The 19,904-nt window shown below is 33.1% G+C and overlaps 2 protein-coding genes across 5 annotated transcripts; one reads left to right on the top strand and one right to left on the bottom strand.

Moving 5' to 3' along the window:
* Positions 1–520: 520 nt before the first annotated feature.
* LOC103495470 (nuclear transcription factor Y subunit C-2) lies at positions 521–3,018 on the top strand. 3 transcript variants are annotated; one of them, XM_008457045.3, is made up of 2 exons: positions 521–829; positions 1,915–3,018. In XM_008457045.3, exon 2 carries the CDS (start codon positions 1,949–1,951, stop codon positions 2,747–2,749), a length of 801 nt encoding a protein of 266 aa, XP_008455267.1. In that variant the 5' UTR covers positions 521–829; positions 1,915–1,948; the 3' UTR covers positions 2,750–3,018. The 3 variants fall into 3 exon arrangements, with proteins under 3 accessions (XP_008455267.1, XP_008455266.1, XP_016901763.1); XM_008457044.3 differs by having other exon boundaries at positions 523–829; positions 1,918–3,018; XM_017046274.2 differs by lacking the exon at positions 521–829 and adding an exon at positions 951–1,207 and having other exon boundaries at positions 1,918–3,018.
* A 3,070-nt stretch (positions 3,019–6,088) lies between these two features.
* Positions 6,089–19,442, bottom strand: LOC103495468 (dynamin-like protein ARC5). Of its 2 annotated transcripts, none has more exons than XM_051084350.1 (17): positions 18,937–19,442; positions 18,693–18,857; positions 18,474–18,596; positions 18,000–18,221; positions 17,029–17,162; positions 15,732–15,812; positions 14,498–14,561; positions 13,077–13,125; positions 12,743–12,825; positions 12,389–12,546; positions 12,212–12,272; positions 10,968–11,030; positions 10,728–10,828; positions 9,383–9,440; positions 8,793–9,140; positions 6,477–6,641; positions 6,089–6,398 (listed from the first exon to the last, which is right to left on the bottom strand). In XM_051084350.1, the coding sequence occupies exons 1-17, from the start codon at positions 19,264–19,266 to the stop codon at positions 6,300–6,302; spliced, it is 2,304 nt and encodes a 767-aa protein (XP_050940307.1). In that variant the 5' UTR covers positions 19,267–19,442; the 3' UTR covers positions 6,089–6,299. The 2 variants fall into 2 exon arrangements, with proteins under 2 accessions (XP_050940307.1, XP_008455264.2); XM_008457042.3 differs by having other exon boundaries at positions 15,732–15,824; positions 18,937–19,441.
* Between the last annotated feature and the right edge of the window lie 462 nt (positions 19,443–19,904).

Raw genomic sequence — 19,904 nt, 5'->3', positions numbered from 1 at the left:
ATCTAACAAAGTCATTACCCTAGGACCCGTCTTTGCTCGGTAAAACCAAGTTGTTATCTTTTATTCACTTTCGAGGAGTAGATTAGCTAAGGCTCCATTGCACTTGGGTCCTAAATAAAATTCAAAAGATCTCTAAGTAGCTAAAAGAACCGAAAACCAATTTCTCTAGAAATGATATACACTTGGTTTAGGATCGTTTTAACTACATTATTACTCGATACGTATGGTTGCTCGTACCATGAGTTTATTGTTATTATTTTTATAATAAATGAAGGTCTTTATTAACTTTAGAAAAAAGAAAAAAGGTTATTGTTCTTATCCACCCTTTTATAATGAAGTAAATGTCAGCATTTCTCTTATTTGTTATTGACGTATGATGAACAAGGAAAAGGCCCAATTCCTCCATTTGGACCAAACAAATTGAAAACTTTCATAACCAAAGGGAATTGGAAAGGCCCATTTGTAAAACAACACTTTTGTAATTGTAATTGTAATTGTAATTGGAAAACCCCAGTTTTGAGAGAAAAGAGAAGAAAAGGGTAGGGTACGGTGTCGTTTTTTAGTGAAAAACGTCCCCTTCACCATTGCTCCTTCTTCCCCCACTCTCTCTCCGCCACTTGTACTCCGCCATAGCTCTCACACCTCGACACGTTTCTCTTTTATACCATTCCTCCTTCTTTCTCTCTCAAACACCTTCTCTCTCTTGATCCTTCTCTCTCTCTCTCTCTCTCTCTCTCTCTCTCTTTCTCTCTCTGTCTCTCCCTTAGGGTTTCTGCTCTGCTTACTGATGAGCTTTGCTGCTCTCTTCTTTCTGCTTTGTTGATCAGAGGTGATCTTTTTCTCTTTTTTTTTTTTTTTTCTTTTCCTTTTCTTCTTATTTTTGTTGTTTAATAACTGTTTTTGGAACATGGGTATTGATTTTCATAAACTCTTTTCCCCTTTTGGTTTGATTCTGCTTTTATGGGGGTTTTGGTTTGCTCTTTGGTGCATGAGATGAAAGCGATGGAATTTTTGCATGTTGTTTCTTCTTTCTTTCTACTTAACTCTCTGCCTTGTTTTGATTTAGGAAGATCACGATTCCAGTACCATTTGGTTTGTCTTGGTTTTCTGCTTTTTCCCACCATCGGATGATTTTCAAATTTGAATCCATAGCTAAGCGATTGATTCAATCCAAGCTTTGGAAAATAATTCATGTGTCCGATTAAAGGTTCTGTTGGAGGGAGGGATTGGGTGTCCATAGATTTCATTTGTGGATAATTACTCTCTCTTTCACTTCTGATGAATTTCCTTAGTTCGAACTAGTTCTTTGATCAGTGTGTAGATTATATTTTCTGGCATGGAATCACTTCTCAATTCTTTTTAAATGCTTTATTGAAGGCTGTTTGAAAGCGAGGTCTTTGCTCTTTTTTCATTACTTAATTGATTGATGCTGCCTGCAGCTTTTTTTAATAGCTTTGTTAATAGTGTAATGTAAGTCTTTGGGAATAGAATCCTCCTTATTCTCTTAGATGATCAAGACTTTGGAGGTTCTTTAAGCATAATAAAAATGTTGAACTGCTTACTTTTGATGCGGCTTTTTGGTAATATTCTCTTTTCTTGTTCTGTGTTTCTTTTTTCTTTCGAAGGAACAGAAACTTACTCTTTTTTTTTTTTTTTTTTCTTGTTCTCCAAGATTTTAATTTTTCATTTTGCAAGTAAAACAACAATAAGCATCTTATTCTTATTTCTGTTTCTGAGAAATGGAAAATTGAAAGAAAGAAAGCGAAGTCTTTTGTTGTTTGAATTTGTATACAAGTAGAAGAACCTGTGTTTGCTACTGATTCTGCTGAAACTTATGGGAATCTTGAATGGTAAAGTTCTTTGCAACTGAGTTAGACTCTTCATAATGTTGATAGAATTTTGTGTTGTAATCAGCAGTGTGGAAAAAATACACCAAGTATTGTGAGCAATGGATCAATCGGAGCGTTCTCAGCATCAGCAACAATCACAGCAACCTGCAGGTGGTGTGGGTGCAGGCCAATTACAATATTCTAATCCTTACCAAACAGCTCCGATGGTGGCTTCCGGAACTCCTGCTATTACAATTCCCCCAACTCAGCCACCATCCAGTTTCTCCAATTCTCCACACCAGCTTGCCTACCAGCAGGCTCAACACTTCCACCACCAGCAGCAGCAGCAACAACAACAACAGCTCCAAATGTTTTGGGCAAACCAAATGCAAGAGATTGAACAAACAACTGACTTTAAGAACCATAGTCTCCCTCTTGCTCGAATCAAGAAAATAATGAAAGCAGATGAAGACGTCCGAATGATTTCCGCTGAAGCACCGGTTATATTTGCAAAAGCATGTGAAATGTTCATCTTGGAGTTGACTCTGCGATCATGGATTCACACAGAAGAGAACAAAAGGAGAACTTTACAGAAGAACGATATTGCAGCTGCAATTTCAAGGACAGATGTCTTTGATTTCTTGGTTGATATTATTCCAAGAGATGAACTGAAAGAGGAAGGTCTTGGAATCACAAAAGCCTCCCTTCCCGTAGTTGGTTCCCCAGCTGATCTTCCTTATTACTATGTTCCATCCCAGCATCCGGTGGGTGCTACAGGAATGATAATGGGGAAGCAATTAGATCAAGCGAACATGTATGGTGCCACTGCACAACAGCCCCGACCATCGATGCCTTTCATGCCATGGCCGCATACCCAACCACAGCAGCAACAACAAACTCAGCAGCAAAGTGATGGATAGTTATAAGTAGTAGGTGGTTTCAAAACCGTCATGATATGATTTGATAGAGGCGATACTGAGTGACTTTGAATGTGTCTACTGTCTAGTTTAGTTCATAAAAGAATAGCTCTTGTAGAGAACTTGTCAATGATGACAAGTTGGAGTTGAGTTTGTATGATGAGAGGGTGTGTTTTATCTCTTATTACTCTTAATTATCTATTACTGTAATGTACAACAGTGTATGTGGAATAGGTTCCAACTTTGCCCAAAAGAAACTATAATTTCAATTTTGTCGAGTTTTTCTTTAGTTGTAATTTTAGGTTCAAGATGTGAAAGGATGAAGATTTTTGAGCAAAATCTTGCAGGAAGTTGGCAGCGTTCATTCGCTCTCCTTCGCTTATGTTTTCTATTTCTTTGTTTGTATTAAGCACGGATCAATTCACATAAATTTACGGTTTAGTTTGGTTCGGTATTTTTCAAATTGTTTAAATGAAAATGACTTGGAATAACATAGATATTTCAAGTTCGTGGTATAAAAATAACATCTATGAGGTGGAAGAAAGTTGGTGAACGTACCTATCAAATAGAGAATTTAGATGGACATTGTAACTGTGGACTTGGTTATTTGGTGAAGGTATGTGTGATGTACTTCTTTACGTTCTTTTTCTATTGATTTCATACTCATATCATGATTGTTGAATCAAAAAGTAAAGATAATATAAGATTTGTTCTTTGCTAAAGTTCAGGAAATTCAAAATCGTAATCCTTGTAGGATTAAGATAAATCACACCTCCATATGAAATTGAGACATACCTCCATATGAAGTCCAGACTTATGGCTTCTCTCTATTCTATTATCATCTTCCTAACTTAGATATCTAAGTCATCTTTTTTTGGTTTTGCAGATTTTTTTTCTTTTCCAAATTATAAATTCCGGGTTTGTTTTGGTATCGAATATAAAATTTTTTAGGATTTCTTACACATATAACTTGATTAAACAGGTACAATTACAAAAATATATATCACTCCCTGTTTTTTTTTTTTCATGAATAGCCTCATAGATGAAATATTGCAAAAAAAAAAAGAAAAAAGAAAAAAGAAAATGACCCAGACACCTATGTTACCCTCCACAAAATTCATAAATTTTTTAAAAGATAATAAACTAATAATACGATAAAACATATTTAGAAAAACATATCATATTTACACACTTTAAATAGGAAATTTGTCAAAAATAGAACATTTGACAAAATTTTTGTAATGAATTTTCTCTATAAGTAGTTTTGTTCTATTTAGTGTAAATAGTTTGTCAATTTTTTCTATTTTAAAAAGAAAATTCTTTAAATAACTATTTTCGAAATTGTTTTATTTTTACCATTAAAACTGTTAATGTACATAATATAGTAATAAAATAAAAATACTAAAACGTACATTTGAAATATATATATATATATATATATATATATATATATATATATATATATATATATATATATATTGGTTTCCTTTTCAAATTTGTTTTATCATCCGTCGGTTTTGGGCTAAAACTAACCTCAAAGTTAATTAGTTATTTAATATAGTATTTAACTTAATTACTAAATATGCAATAATGAGTTCTTCATTATAGTTGGAATATAAGCGGACCGTGTTCAAGTAATAACTTAAAAGTATTATAGTACACGAATATGGTTAGTAACTTTGTAAGTGTTACAAACGATGTTATCTAAATCATTCGTATGGAGACATGCGAAGGTAATATCCTATACAAATAGTTTATATGAGATTGGATCATGAAACAATTAATTTGACTTTATAACATCATTAATTGAAGAGATTATTTAATATTTTACGGGATAATCCTTAGTAAGCTATAAACTTCTATTTATTGGATTTTGTCCTTTGATTTGGATCGATGAGAGTGGCGTAAGTCGTCCACTAATTAGTAAACCTACCATTACGAGGACTTGATTGCATAGGGAGTTGAGAACATGATTTTACAAGATGAATTTCATGCCTTCTCGTATTGGATAAATAGATAAATAGTTATCTGAAATGCTGACTTCGAGACTTGAACAATTGGGAGTTGGTTCGAGAGTACTTAGTTTATGGTTGAACCATAAATTAAATTGTTTATATAAGATTAGTAGTACTTAAGGATATAGAAGTAATTATATGGGTAAAATGAACTTTTAGCCTAGTTGTCATTGCGAAATGACTCTAAGGAATGATAGATTAAAACTAATTTATTGATATCCAGTTTGATAATCATTATCTTTTTTTTCTAAACATTAAGTCTTTCTCTTCGATTCTTACAATATTTTGAATTTTTCTAAATAGCAAAATATTGAAACTATTTACAAAATATAGTAAAATTATCGAACTCTCTATAGTCTATTTAAACATTTTGTTATATTTTGTAAAATAGTTTTATTTTTTGGGTCATTTATAACAATTCCCTTTCTACTTAGGGTAATTATAAAATTTAGCAATTTTTAGAATAATTATTAAGTATGTAGCAATATTTTAAAAAAATTACAAATATAGCAAAGTCTATCGGTGATAGACTTCTATCGTTGATAGACCCTTATGGTTTATCAACGATAGACCAACATTTACTACATGGTCTATCAGTGATAGACTCCTATCATTAATAGATTTTAACAGATTTTGCTATATTTGCAATTTTTTTAAAATGTTGCTATATACTTAATTATTTTGAATATAATTGCTACATTCGCAACTATCCCTTCTACTTAAGCACGTGGATTGAATTATTAACAAATTCTAAAAAATAAATATTTTTTAAAAAACTAATATTTTAGACCCCATTTTTTAGTCCTTTTTGTTTTTTTTTCTATTTTTAAAATTAAGCTTATAAATACTACCTTCAACTTTCTTTCTTTGTTATCTACATTTTACCAATGATTTAAAAAACAAACCAAGTTTCTAAAATTAAAATTTAATTGATTAATAAATAAACAAATAGCTTTCAAAAAATTGTTTTTGTTATTTAAATTTGGCTAAAAATTAATCCGTTGTATTTAAGAAATATACAAGTCGTCGTAAAACATAAAAATAATAATAATAATAATAAATTTAATCTAAAAACCAAAGACAAAAACGAAATGGTTATGAAACGGACTTTGATTTTCAAAACTTAACTTGAGTTTTGAAAACATTGGTAAAAATTTGATAATGAAAAAACTTAGAAGTAGAATTTTCAAACATTGAAAAACTAAAAATCAAAATAGTTGTTGAACATTTTCGTGATTTATGTCGCAATTGGTTGTTACAAAAAATTTAAAATTCAATCAAATACTTAAACTGAGTAAATTAGTCAGCACATATTAACAGGAAAGAATTATCAACGATCAAAGAGAGCCTGCTAAAACTCTTGTTGATATTCACTCTTTCTATTGTATAAAATGATGCTTGGCTACAACAAAACTAAGATATCAGTATGTTTAAACACATTACCTATTATACATGCTACTCTCATATCAGAAACATATCAGAAGTGGCACAGTTAATCTCAACAGATGATTTCTTGATCGTCCTTTTTCCCTTTCGCTTCATTTCGTATCACCTTCTCCAGTTTTCATTTCAGGCTTGGATTGTTGCAGTATGAGCTGCTGATGTACCACTCTAAACTTCTCCTTGAGCCTCTTAATCTGGGAGAAGTTACAATTTTGTCAGATAACAGACTTAATATTAGTAGTGAGAAGAAAAGAGAGAAGGGGAGTGCATACCCTTCTCAGTTCAACCTCAGCATCGCGCTTTCGCTGGCTCAAGGAGTGTACCAAATTCGTGATATCGAAAACATTATCCAGTTCATTTTCAAAAGCAGAGTCTAAGTCCTCGCGTAGAAGTGCTGGCAACTTGTCCACTACTGGCATTAGAAGAAAACAGTTGAACTGCAAACAGAAAGGCGAGCTAAGTGAAGAACTTGGAAGTGGTTTTGAGCCTTGGATAGGTAAAAATAGACAGCAGTAAATGCACTTTGTTTTTCAGCACAAAGCAATCAAGTCAATGCGGGAACACTAGAACCATCGAAGCTCTGGATACGATATAAAATAATAGGAAGTAGGAACTCACACCTTTTGTTTCAATAAGTGAGCTCACTCCTGGAGAAGCTCATTGCACTATTATACTCATCATGACAATGAATTTTAAGATTGAATCTAAAGATAAACGACTGTGTGTGAAAAATCTTAGATGAGTTTCTTTCTTTAACAAGAAACCATTTTTCAATAATACATGGAAAGATACAAGATATCCAAGGAAAATGACCTCTTAGAAGGAGAAGGAAAGGAAAAACCAATCAAATAAAATAGGCTAAAAAGGCAAAACAAATAATATCCATGAGCTAAAGAAAACCAGAAAATGAACAAAGGAACTCCTAGACATCCAGAAACCACAAAGAACTTTCATTTATGGTTTCTCCATCAACAGAGAATTTGACACGTCTAAAAGCCTCCAATGGGAAAGACTCATTCAAAGAGTGAGCCACTCCAAAAGATAAAGACACACCTCCAAAAATATCCTTTGAGATAGACGATTTATTTAGGGTCATCCAACAATTAAAAAAATAGAAGAAAGGCTCCTTTAAAATTGGGGAGAAAACTTCACCAGCCAAGAAACAAATTGATTAGATGAGGCTGTTGTATTAGCATATGAAGTTGCTGAGTTAAGTACTCCAACATCCTCACCACACCAATCAATTCAACCAACTTTTAAAATTGCTGAGTTAATTGCGCCAACAACCCAGCCGTACAGATTGTAATTTTTTAGATCCTAAAGAAACCATTTTCAAGATGCTTCTGTTTGGATAAATAAACAATGAAAGGACTTCCCCGAAGAGGAGCAACCATCACCATTGCAAGACATTCATGGAAGCTTAGTTAAACAATAATAATAATAATAATAACAAAAAATAATAAAAGAAAAAGAAAAAAAGGAACGATCCCACTTTTTTCCTTCCAATAAATACTCATAAAGATAAATTTCTTGGCCTCACATCTATTCTCTATATTAGAACTACATGACTTGAACTTACCTTAGAAACCTACAAGGACAGAGAAGAGAATCTTTCTCCCATTGGGTAGTCTGTATGAGAACTTCTAGGTAAGGACATGGATCATCTACTCTAGAGTTGCCAGATAACTCATTCGGTTTGGAGGGGTTTGTTTGAAGCTTTTAGAGTCAGTTTGACCTATAACAGAGTGACGAGTGTCATCTGATGACGGAGGAAATTTGGTTCCGTTTTCAAGAGAAGGCTGGGTTTTATAGAGAGCTGAATATTTTGTTGTTTTATAATGTATTTTGATCAGGAGAAATAGTTAAGATATTTTAGCTTAATGTCTCACTTTGGTCATCTACGTCAAAAGATTTTCTAAACTATGAAACCTTGTCCATTAGACTAGTCCATATTTGGCTCTATTTTTTTTATTTACGTGAATATCCGACCCAGTTTACGCGCACCTCGACTAATCTCAATTCACAAAAGACAACCCGTCTGACTCTACAACATTTAGGTACAAGGTAACTTATAGGAAATTACTTCCTAAAGTAGGTGACCAACGTAGATTGAACTCATGACCTTTTAGTTATTTATTGAGACTCTTTTTTATCACTAGGCCAGCCCATGATGGTTTCCAAATATGAGTCCTTTTAGACTATTGTTTCTGTATACTTTTTGTTTTATGTGTGTTTTATTGTCGGGCCTTCCTTGTGCTTTTTCCATTTTAATCTCAACGAAAGTTTGGTTTTCTAATTAAAAACAAAAAAAAATAAAAGATAAAAATACATGCAACATTTAAAAAATAATAATGATGATAAAAAAACTATTTTTTTTTTTAAGAAAAAAACTAACTACATCCAGCATAGAGGAATTGTTTAATCCCGAGTTACTTTGGACAGAAAAAAATTACAAGCAGGTATTTAAGACATTATCTTCATAAGTCATAATAGGCCGCCTGATCTAAAGACGCTAATGTCCAAACTCCAAAGTAAAGTGCAGAAGCACATTAAAATAAGATCTATTCAAAAAGGACCGAGAGACCAACCTTTAGTTCTGCAGAAGCCAAGAAATATTCTCTAATTCCATGGAATATCTGCTGTACTAGAGCATGAACAATTCTTTCAGATGAAGGAGCAAGTCTTCTGTTCCAAAGCGTGCAATCTAAGAGATCAACTAGCCTTGTTTCTGTTCCCTGAATACAAGAGCTGGAGTCAATTCCTGATGCCAATTGACTGAGCTTTACATCTGGCCTAGGTTTATTGTCTTGCCGCTCATTGCTAAGAGAACCAAAAGTTGAATCTTGAGAAAGGCCACTAGAAGCCAAATTCCCTCCCATGATGGACTGATCATTTCCACAAAATGAGTCTAGGAAGTGGCGTAGCCCTGATCGATTCTACAGCATTGCACAGAAAGAGAGATAAGATCCACAATGCAACTTAAATGACAATTCTGCAAATTTTCTTAAAGCTACATGGAGAACTGAGCTCAAATATATCAGAGCCTGTACTTGAAAACATGCCTTGCAAAATAATCATTATCAAAACAAAAGCATAAGTAGTGAGTAGAAACACTAAAGTAGGGCGCAAAGTTATTGACTCTTCAGAGAAACAAATTTCAAAGTTTTCATTAATAGACCTTATTGTGAAGCGACCATGAGACGTAGCGGGTAGTGCTCACTAAATCTTCCATGCATCTGCAACAAGGAATAAAGAATTTGGTATGAAACAAACCACATGACATAATAAAAATCATGCATAATGTGGTAAAACATTCATTAACACATATATGTGGCCTACTTATTCAAAAGCTTGCAAATCTAAGATACTTCTCTCCTTATTCAATGCTGTAATAAACATAGTGGAAAACATTTGTCAGAAACATCTATATTCACAATTAAGGTCTACACCCGATGCATTCTGAAATGACTAGAAGAATAAAACCATTTATAAAATTCTTTAAAAACATAAACATTCACTTACGTATTTAGGTGTAAATAAACTGCAACAAAAATTGGTAATTTAGCTCATGACGACTTTTGCTACCAAAACTTAAAGAACAAATTGATGAAAAAGTTCAAAGACTAACATGACACTGTTGAGGATGTTGAAAATGATATGTAAAATATTATTTAAGAAAGATACTATCAATAGACATGAGTTAAATAAACTATCGATAGACATGAGGAGATTGTTGGCATGACGCTGTTGACGATGTTGAAAATGATATTCAAAATTGTTGTGTTTAGTAATACTTGGTTTACATTTTCATCATTTTTATCAATATACTTATTTTGGACAAGGCTTAACCTTCACTTGAAGAGAAAAAAACAATAAAATTGCTCATTTGCTTGCCTACATAAAATATTAAGGTGTCCCATTTAGTTTTTATTTAAAATGATTTTCATAAGAAAAAATCATAATGTTCAAAAGAATCAAAATACAAAATAAATATAATTAAATAAATAACTACCAAGAAGACACCTTACTTCAAGGACAAGCCTCAATGCAAGTGTGCACAGCACATGCCTCAGCATCAAAATCCTTCTTTTTAAACGATAAATAAATATATGCTCTAAAAAGAAACTACCAAGTTCTCTAAAATACACACTTTAACTTCCCAATCTCTAACCTTTTAATTTGTTATATTTATCTGTATCTTATTATTTATAATATTATATTTCTTTCGTGTATAAAAATAATAAATAAATACACAAAACTTTGATTTTTTTTACGCTTCTCACTCTTAAGCCTTACTTTTAAAACCTAGCAAACATGTTAAATCGTAAACTTGTAACTCCTTTGGTTTGGGGTGTCATTCCCCCTCCCCTTTTTGTAATTTCATTCATAAATGAAATTGTTTCTTACAACAAAATATGTAAACTAGCACTATCCTATTTTTTCAGTATACTGAGCACAAATAATAGAAATTTGAACAGAGGCAGATTAAAATCGCAGTAATCTTGAAGAACCAAATTGCTTACTTTTCACGGCATGCCTTCTCAGTAGATTCAGCAAAGTTGTTGAAGGCAGAAGAAACACGGTTGAGAAACACCTGGTGACCACTTAAATACTCCCCATCTTTCTGTAAAAATTGCAAGTTAAGGTGAAAAGACTTTTCAAAGGTCAAAATTCGTTTGTTGCTTCAAACTTTGAAGGGTTCTAAAGAATATTAAATAACAAAAGATAGTGTCATCCAAAAAGTCTTCAGAACAAGCTCAAACCTGAAGAAGGTAGACAGAAATAGGAAGCAGTCTCTTCAAAATGTGCAATAGTCTACCACCCAACTACATCAAGTATAAAACGTGTTAGTTTTCCATAATCAGCAGCAGTAAAAAAATTACTTAACAAATTCGTGAAATTTACAAAAAGTAATCCCACGAGAATCAAACATAATGTTAAATCACAACTAGTTTCATTGAGATTTATTTGGTAAAATTTCATGGAACCTCTATTGCTCTTGCTTCGGCACACTTTTGCAAAGTGCAATGGTATAATTTCAACAATAGTCTTACTTCTCAAATATCAGAGGCAGACAAAATACATTTCCAAATGAAGCATAGCACAGTTATTTTCCGAAGAAACAAAATATAGAATCGTGATAGCATACTGAGAAATATATAACTGGGCACTACAGTATCCCTTATTGAATGAACGGGCCAACTTTTTATAATCTCTTCTTCTTCGTTCCACCTAATGATTTTTTGTTCTTTTTTCTTTCTTTTTTCTTTTTTTCTTTTTCTTTTTTTTTAGGAATGATGATTTTTTTCTTATTCATATATATAAGAAAATATATGTATGATTTGGCATAACATATCTACTTGGCCGATGGAGAAGTTCATCTTTTGGTGGGAATATTGGATTTTCTGTCTCAATTTACTTCTTTAATTGGAATAATTTTGTTTAAATCGTAGAAGGTTGGTTTGGCCATATGCCATTAAACAAGTTTATTTTCTTTCTTGGTTAATTCATTTTTTTGTTTTTAAATATCGAGAATGAGTTTTCTTTGTGGAGTAGAATGATGTAAAGAGAATAGGGATTAACTGGGTAATTAAGTAATGTTCTAGGTTAATTCCATTTTGACCCCACTTCTAATAGAACTCTATAAATAGGAGTTTCCCCTTTTGTATGAAACACATTATCCATTCTAATAAAAAGTTTACAATCTTGATTCTGGGAGGATCTCTCTTTGAGGCTACTTTAGGCTAAATTAATAAGGCAATAAGAAAAGATACTTTAGGTATGCACTAAAAAGTATGCGATTCAACATTAGGTGACAAAAAGGTAATTCCTTCACTCCTTTCTAGATCAAGAATTAAAGTATGAGAAAGAATATTGGAGTGAAACAAAAAGGTGACAAGAAAAAATGAAAAAAGAAAAGAAAAAAAATACCTTCCATCAAAATGGCTCAAAAGATAAGTAAACAAATGTAGGAAGTTGAAACGACTGAGATATACAGAAATATCACCTGATGAAGATATGGTTCAAAGGTATCTCGAGCTTTGGCCACAGCTATCACACAAGCCGTTCTAACCATTCATTATAAATTGCAAAGGAAAAGGATAATCAAGAATATGAAAAATAGGAATAATTCACACCTAACAAACGTATTATGGAGATCATGAATACACAAAAACAATAGTACCTAGAGTAGTTTGCTCCATCATGTATATCCTCGACTCCACATGCATTTACAATTTCTTCCCTAGTAATTGGAGGACACTTTACTCCCCCAACCACAAAACGGAACTCAGCCATAGCACGATGATATTGTGCACCACCATATAAACGCATGCCTGCATTCTTTTTCACAAAAACAATATATTCCTTATTACAAAACAGAACAATAATACATCTCTTTTATATTGATGCCTTAGGTCTCAGCATTGGTGTGTAAAGAAGGCATAAAGCAGAACCAAAAGTTCACTAGTCCACATGTGACAACCAATTTGAGAAGGAAGTATTTTATGATATTTGAGTTGAAAAGAAGAATATTTACCGGGATTAGTTTCTGTGGAAATTGAAGACCATCGGTACCAACAAAAGCCCCTCCATTGATTCTTTCATCTTGAAGTGTTTCACCTGCATGTCATTTTTTCTTTTTTGATAAGTTGAGAAAATTTAATTGAAAAAAGAAACAACGTAGAAGAGGCCATCTGGACAAGATGACCCTATGCCTAAAAGGAGGAATCATATAAAGTCAGAGAGGAAAACTTAGAGACAAAGAAACAGAAAGTATTTTGAAGTAAAATATATTTTTTAAAACAAAAATAAAAAACAGAGCTAGGTTTACATGTTCAAAACTTTTCATTTCAAGCATCGTTAAAATTTACCAAATTTATCTGGAGGAGCAACAACTGTTCCTTTTAAAAGCAAAGATAACTGCATAAAGGAAAAGGCCAAGTCATATAGAAATCTTAATCCATTAAATAGAAGTATTTCTATGAACTTTTTAAAATTCAAAATAATTTCATTCTTTCCAAGAAAGAATACTAATTTGAATTCCAATCCAAATTTACCAAAGAAAAGAAATAAATAATTGAAACAATTTCATTGATTAATATGAAAAGAAAAAAACTACCCAAAGTGGAGAAGAGCCAATAAAGGATCTCTTTGCACACATTATAGCTAATGAGTATTGAATAATCAAGAAAAATAAGACCAAAACTTTAGATACCAAGAAGATGAAACAAAAATAAAAACTTCCCAAACATCTTCAATCTCTCTTCATTTTTTTAAGAACAAATTACTCTCTTAGTTGTTAAATACTATTATTTTTCCTCTTAGTCTTTTTTTTTAATATACGGGGTGGAGGAAAGAACTTCAGACCTCGAAGATCCCCATTAACAAGGTCATCTTCCTAGAGAGCCTATCTAAAGTAATGAGCAACACAATTGTATCCGGTGGTAAAGGCTGTTTAGGTTTTGCCTGGCCTATTTTGTTCTTTTTGTAGATTGTGGAGATGATGGCATTATGGGGGTGTTAACCTAGTTGAGATGCTCAAATGCGCTTGTTGATCCAATCATATTGCTCATTATATAACCCTCTTGTACTATGAGCTATTGTCCCATTATTTATAACTTTATTAATAAAGAGACTGATTTCCTTTCGAAAAAGAAAAAAAAAATTCATCCAAGTAAAACTTGAAAAACAAAGAACCTGATTTTCTTAGGGATCTTAATCCTCTAAACCACATCAAAAATCGACCCGAGGGATCCAACAACAATCTAAAAAAGGATTTACAAGAAAAGCTTTCACTAGGGTTAGGACTCCAAACACGAACATCCCTCCTTCCAACCTTAAAACTGCACTCGTCCAACAAAGAAAGAAAAGACGCAACCTTTGTCGTTTTCCTATTGGACAAATGACGACGGAACCCTAAATCCTAAACCCTATGGTCATTAGCTTAAACTAAGCCAATAGGCAATTTAAGATGATATCAAAGCTGGTGGTCTAGGAGGTCCTATATTTAGCGCTTGTAATGTTATTACCTCCTTGACTAATATTGACTTCCACGTGTTGGGTCTTCTATATTCTTTTTACATGTTTCAAGCCCATAAGTGAGGGAGAGTGTTGTATGATATAAAATTAAATTTACCTACATCCATTGGCTTAAGCTATTGCGTTGGTCATGGGTTCATAAAGTTGAACATTTGAATTATATGTCCACAATTAAATAATTAAGTAGGTCAATTATCCTTTTTATATTAATCATATTACATCGCCACAATATGAAGATACATGTAAGATAGACCTTGGTCAAAAACAAGTCGTGAAATGCTCTTCCTTTCTCCTTCAATGTTACTTCGTCCAAATTACTGCATGCAAAAAATAATAATTAAAAAATCAAAACAATAAAGGAGAATTTAATGAGAACAGATGTAAGGTACTAAATAATTATATGCAGTGATAAAAATTAAGAGAAGTCCTTGCCGAGGTTGTAGCAGGCAGATTAAGGAAAGTCCTCCCAAAGAAATCTCATATTCTCAGGGTGCTTTTATTGCCACTGGAAAAATCTTGGACAAAGCTTTTGTAGCTAATGTTAAAAGTCGTAAGTCAGGGGGAATTATTTTTATGATTGATCATGTGGCTTAACATTTCTTGGATAAAATTTTTAATAAGAAAAGATTCAGAAACAAGTGGAGATCATGGTTTTAACTACATTACAACATGAGATATTTAACCCTTAACGGCAAACCAAGAGATAGGCTGTATGCCACAAGAGGTCTATGTAAGGAAACTTCCACACCATGTATTAAATCAATCGATATGATGATAGTTAGCCCTAAGACAATACAATCCTCTTTCTCCCTCGAGAAGAACTCAAACTGAAATAGAGGCATAACATGAGAACGATGAAAGAAAAGGATAACCCTAGTTAACCTACTAATACACTTCAGAAACACTACCAATGGTCCCCACACCCAATATTCTCATTGCACTCCCTCACTCCCACGTAACTAATTAATTGCTTCTCCTGTCATGACCTTTTTACTTCGTTTGTGGCGATATATAATCGGTACCAATCCTCTTTCTCCTTCCTTGCTTTGCCTTGTTGTGGACAGTCTAAATGGAATTTCCTACAGGGAATTCAAGTCAACAAAGCCAAGTTCACTATATCACACCTCCACTTAGCTTTTTTAGAAAAACAGAAACCAGACCTCATTGATGTGCCGGATATCTCAACTAGATTGACAGATCCTTAGCATCAATATCATGCCCAGTACAAATACAATCATAAAAGAGACCAATCTTGATACTAACGGCAAACAACAATACTAAACAAAATAAGGTAGAGGCCGACAACACAAGTAAAAATAAAAGCTCTCTCCAATTTAGGCAAAAGTCTTGGATGGAAAAGTCCGCAGACCTTAGAAAGACAACACCAAGAAGAGGCATTAAGACCCAGCAATTAAACATAAATGCATGTATGCTACTATTACCGGCAGTTCCTCATGAAAATGCTTTATCTAAAAGAAAACACTGACCTGAGTTCTTGATCAATATCATTCAGTTTTCGAGTTGTGCTCCTGTACTCCTTATCAAGAAGTGAAATGATCAAGGGCACACTGTCCATATACCTAATAAGATATTCAGATCTTCTGATAAATGCAATATAATTTAAAAGCTTAGTCGATAAATTAGCAAACAAAAAGAATGCACATCTGCTACCAGACCGTAGTTGAGGGCAAGATTAAGGGTGTGTATGGGGTTGCTTTGGAAGAGATAGAGTGTTTACAAAAAATAAATAAATAAAAACAAAACAAAACTTAACAGTTTTTTTGTGTGTATGCGTGTGTGTGTGTTTGGTAAAACAGATTGGGATTAAATCGTTAAAATCACTTTTAAGAGCACACTCATTTCACACCTACTTTAAAAGCAGTATCCTATCAGCATTTAGATTCTCCTAAAATCATATGCTTTTATTTTGTAATTAATATTTAATTTTCAACTTTATCATTTAAAACAACCAAAATATTTACAAATATAGCAAAATTTTACTTTTTATTAACGAAAAACCATGATGGATAGTGATAAACGATTACCTACTTCGTGGTAGATTCATATAGTAGTCTATCAATCTATAATTGATAGACTGATGTTTTGCTATATTTTTAAATATTTTCATCAGTTTTGTCATTTAAAACAATTTCCTTTAAAATTAAGATTTATTTTATACATCTATCCATTCTTCGCGTAATCAAATCTATCTTCTAAGTTTCATAAGTCGAATGCATCAACTTTAAAAGAATTATACCTTATTGATGAAAAAAAAAAAAAAAAAACCTTTTCCCTTGATATTTGAAAAAGTAATCAAGAGCAAACAAAATATATCATTCTAAAAAATTATTTAAAATTAGAATCTATTAAAAAAACTATTATAAATGTCAAAACTTCTTCAAATATTTTCAAATATAGCAAAATATCACAATTTATTTTGATAGACCACTATAGACAAAGATAGACTACTATCTATGTTTATCATGACACAGACAGTAGTAGACAGTGAAATTTGTTATATTTTGTAAATATTTTAGTTCATTTTGTTATATTTGAAAATAGACAAAAAAAAAAAAGTTAATAATAGGTCTATTTTAGTTATTATATCTAAAATAATTTTTTGTATTTATTTATCAAACACCATAACCTACTTTTTAAGGTTTCAAGCTAAAATTTACTAAACACTAATTTCAGACTTCATAGCTGATTTTTCTAGAAGTACAGTCAGCCAACGATTATTTAACTGACTTTTCTTGAAAACTAAACCTAAGAAAAACAAACAACCTTTTCTGTAGCAGTTCTTCTAAGAACGTTCTCAATTTGCTTACACCAATTCTCACTTTTTCTTTCTCAGCCAAAGGTCGGCACAACTTTTCCTCCAAAAGGATAATGTCTTCCTTCTCTCTCAAAGCTATAGCCTGCACCATAAATACAGTTATACCTAAAACGTCCCAAAGTACATAAAAAATTCATCAATCCTGAAACCAACAAATATACAGACGATTAAATTCCACAAAATTATCAAGTTTATCATCACACTCAATAAATGTATAAGCATAAAATACCCTTAAGCAGATTTCAGTCCCAGAAGCATTTTTAATCATAGAATCTCATTTCTTTTCCTTTTCTTTCTTTGCGATAGGAAACTAGAGGTGCATTTGGTTGGAGATCTAGAAACATATATTTAAAAATAAGACGGTCTATAAAAAAAATTATATTTTTATAGGAAACAAATTTGTATATTCAGCCAAAAAAACAAAAGAGAACAAACTAAAGGCGAGGGGTTGAGACGACCCCTGAAAAAAACTATTGAATAAGAACCTTCCATTTTTAAAAAAATCATGGAAAGACCATAATAACAAAAGACTTTGGTGCTATTCGCACACCACCAAGATGTTATGTGTTGCGCAACCGTCCAAAAAGAATTCAGTAAAAAAGTTATTTAAAAACAGAAAGATTGTGTTCCATGTTTTCAGTGTTTTAGACTATGTATTGTGATTCTAGAAGTTGTTCAAATTGTGTTTAGAGATACATACATTTTCATAAACAATATAACCAACGGTAATTACCAACTGAAATTTTCATTCAATCTCAAATGTTATTAATAAATTTATCTACCTACCATCCACGAATAGCAACTCTACTACAAAAATGGAATATATAAACATGTTAACATAAACAAGGATTATTAGAGAGAGAGAAAATGTGTGTGTGTGTGTGTGTGTCTAAAGATAATATAACTTGCATCGAAATACCTCTTTGAACTCGTCATTTGATTTATAAACTGAATCATGTGCAGAACCAACTCTGCCTGAAGGAACAGATGTGAAAAATGGAGAGTCCCCCAATATGATGCCATCAAGTGCACAAGAGGGTGGCAAAAGAAAGACTTCCACGTCTGAAGAACGAGCAAATTGGGGTATCTTGGTATCAAGTTTGGTTGATACAATCACAGTCCTTGAGAGTTCAGGATCAATCTACAATGAAATTTGAGTTGTTTCATACCATCCCCACTATTTAGTAAAGCATTCAGCTAACAAAAGCAGGTCTGTTTTCTTGAAGATAAAGAACTGATGACAAAGTCACTAAAGTTACGTTTCACATGACACGCTGAACACTCTCCAACAAAAACACATCCTTTTCCAATAATCTAAAAGCAAAACTAATGTTACATTCTTCGCAAAAACAATAAAAAAACTGGAACAAAAGTTTAAAGTATGTATGCGTACCTGCATTACGACCCTTCGGGTAGTCGCATTACTCCAGTCACTACAATCTTCAAGACACAATATGATGAACTCTCTGTGCTGCATTTTAGCTCGTACTAGTGACTCGACTGCACGAGCTTGAGCCTTGAACAGAGGCACCTCATTGACTCATTAGCATCAAATTCAGGAATGAAACATTACCCAAAACAAATAAAACGTATCAGTAGCAATCGAATTCACCTGCAACACCCGATTCTTTCGACCTGGGGCTGGAGCAATGAGCCCAGGAGTGTCAATAATCGTAAGATTAGGGCAATACTTATACTCCACTTTAATAATTATTTCCTTGGCCGAGAATTGACTTGTTTCACTCTCCAACCTCATATTTTCAGCTTCAATGAATGCCTGTAGAACACCAGGAGAGAAGACGATTACAAATCGGGAGTTTAACAGCCAAAAGCTTGGTCAGCGCAACCAACAATACCTGAATTTCGTGGAGAGATTTTTGGATGGCGACAGTGGGGTCGTCATCGGAGACAAGATGACAGACGGGAGTTTCACAGTCGGGGTCGTACTTCATGTGAAGAGTAATGGGTCTGCGAGTCTTGGTTCCGCCACCGACGTGGTTGAATTGGAAGCCCATGAGAGCTTCAACCAAGGCGCTTTTGCCATCGGTTTGGTGGCCGACCACGAGTACTGCCGGAGCGTCGAAAGGAGTGTGGAACTCCTGAGCGAGTCCGTGAAGCTCATTGTAAGCTTCGTAGAGTCGCCATTTGTCATGGTCCACCGCCAGTGGCTCTGCTCCACTCTCCATTTCCGTTATCCTTTTAACTAAGTTGCGACGCGAGTTATCCAACAATGGGGAAGGAGAGATAATAGCCACTCCGCCGCTGACAAACGGAAAGGAAGAAAAATTATTGCTTCCATCGTCAACCGAACGTTCCACGTGAGTTGGAGGAAGGGGTAATTATGTAAATGCGAACTACATATTCTACGATTGGTTTTGTTATTTACTTGGGAGCTAACCCTATATATTGGGTACCACATGAGCAAACTTGGCATAACGAAGCTTCGCTATAGCAGAATTTTTAGCACTCGCCACCATTGTTGCTGAATTATTTTGCCTAAAACGACCTCTCATAGATTGTTGAATGAAGGAGAAGAATGATTTCTTGATCTTCAACAAATTATTATCGCCATTTAACATCTCTCGGTTGAAAAGGAAAGATGCAAATGCATATTGGTTGCATGTTGAAAATCGCTCGAAACATGCTTCTCTATGACATCTTTAGCTAGTTTTTGTCTGTTTAATTTTATGCTTTGATATTTTCATTTATTGACATTGTAGGAATAGAGCAAATAGACAATAAATGAAGCTTGTTTTTTTTTTAATTTTAATGGAAGAAAAGAGCTTTTAACGAAGTTGAGTTGAGCTTGTGTTGTATACCAACT

This window comes from Cucumis melo, chromosome 1, assembly GCF_025177605.1.
Source record: "Cucumis melo cultivar AY chromosome 1, USDA_Cmelo_AY_1.0, whole genome shotgun sequence".
Classification (NCBI taxonomy): Eukaryota; Viridiplantae; Streptophyta; class Magnoliopsida; order Cucurbitales; family Cucurbitaceae; genus Cucumis; species Cucumis melo.
This window is presented reverse-complemented; position numbering and strand designations above follow the sequence as displayed.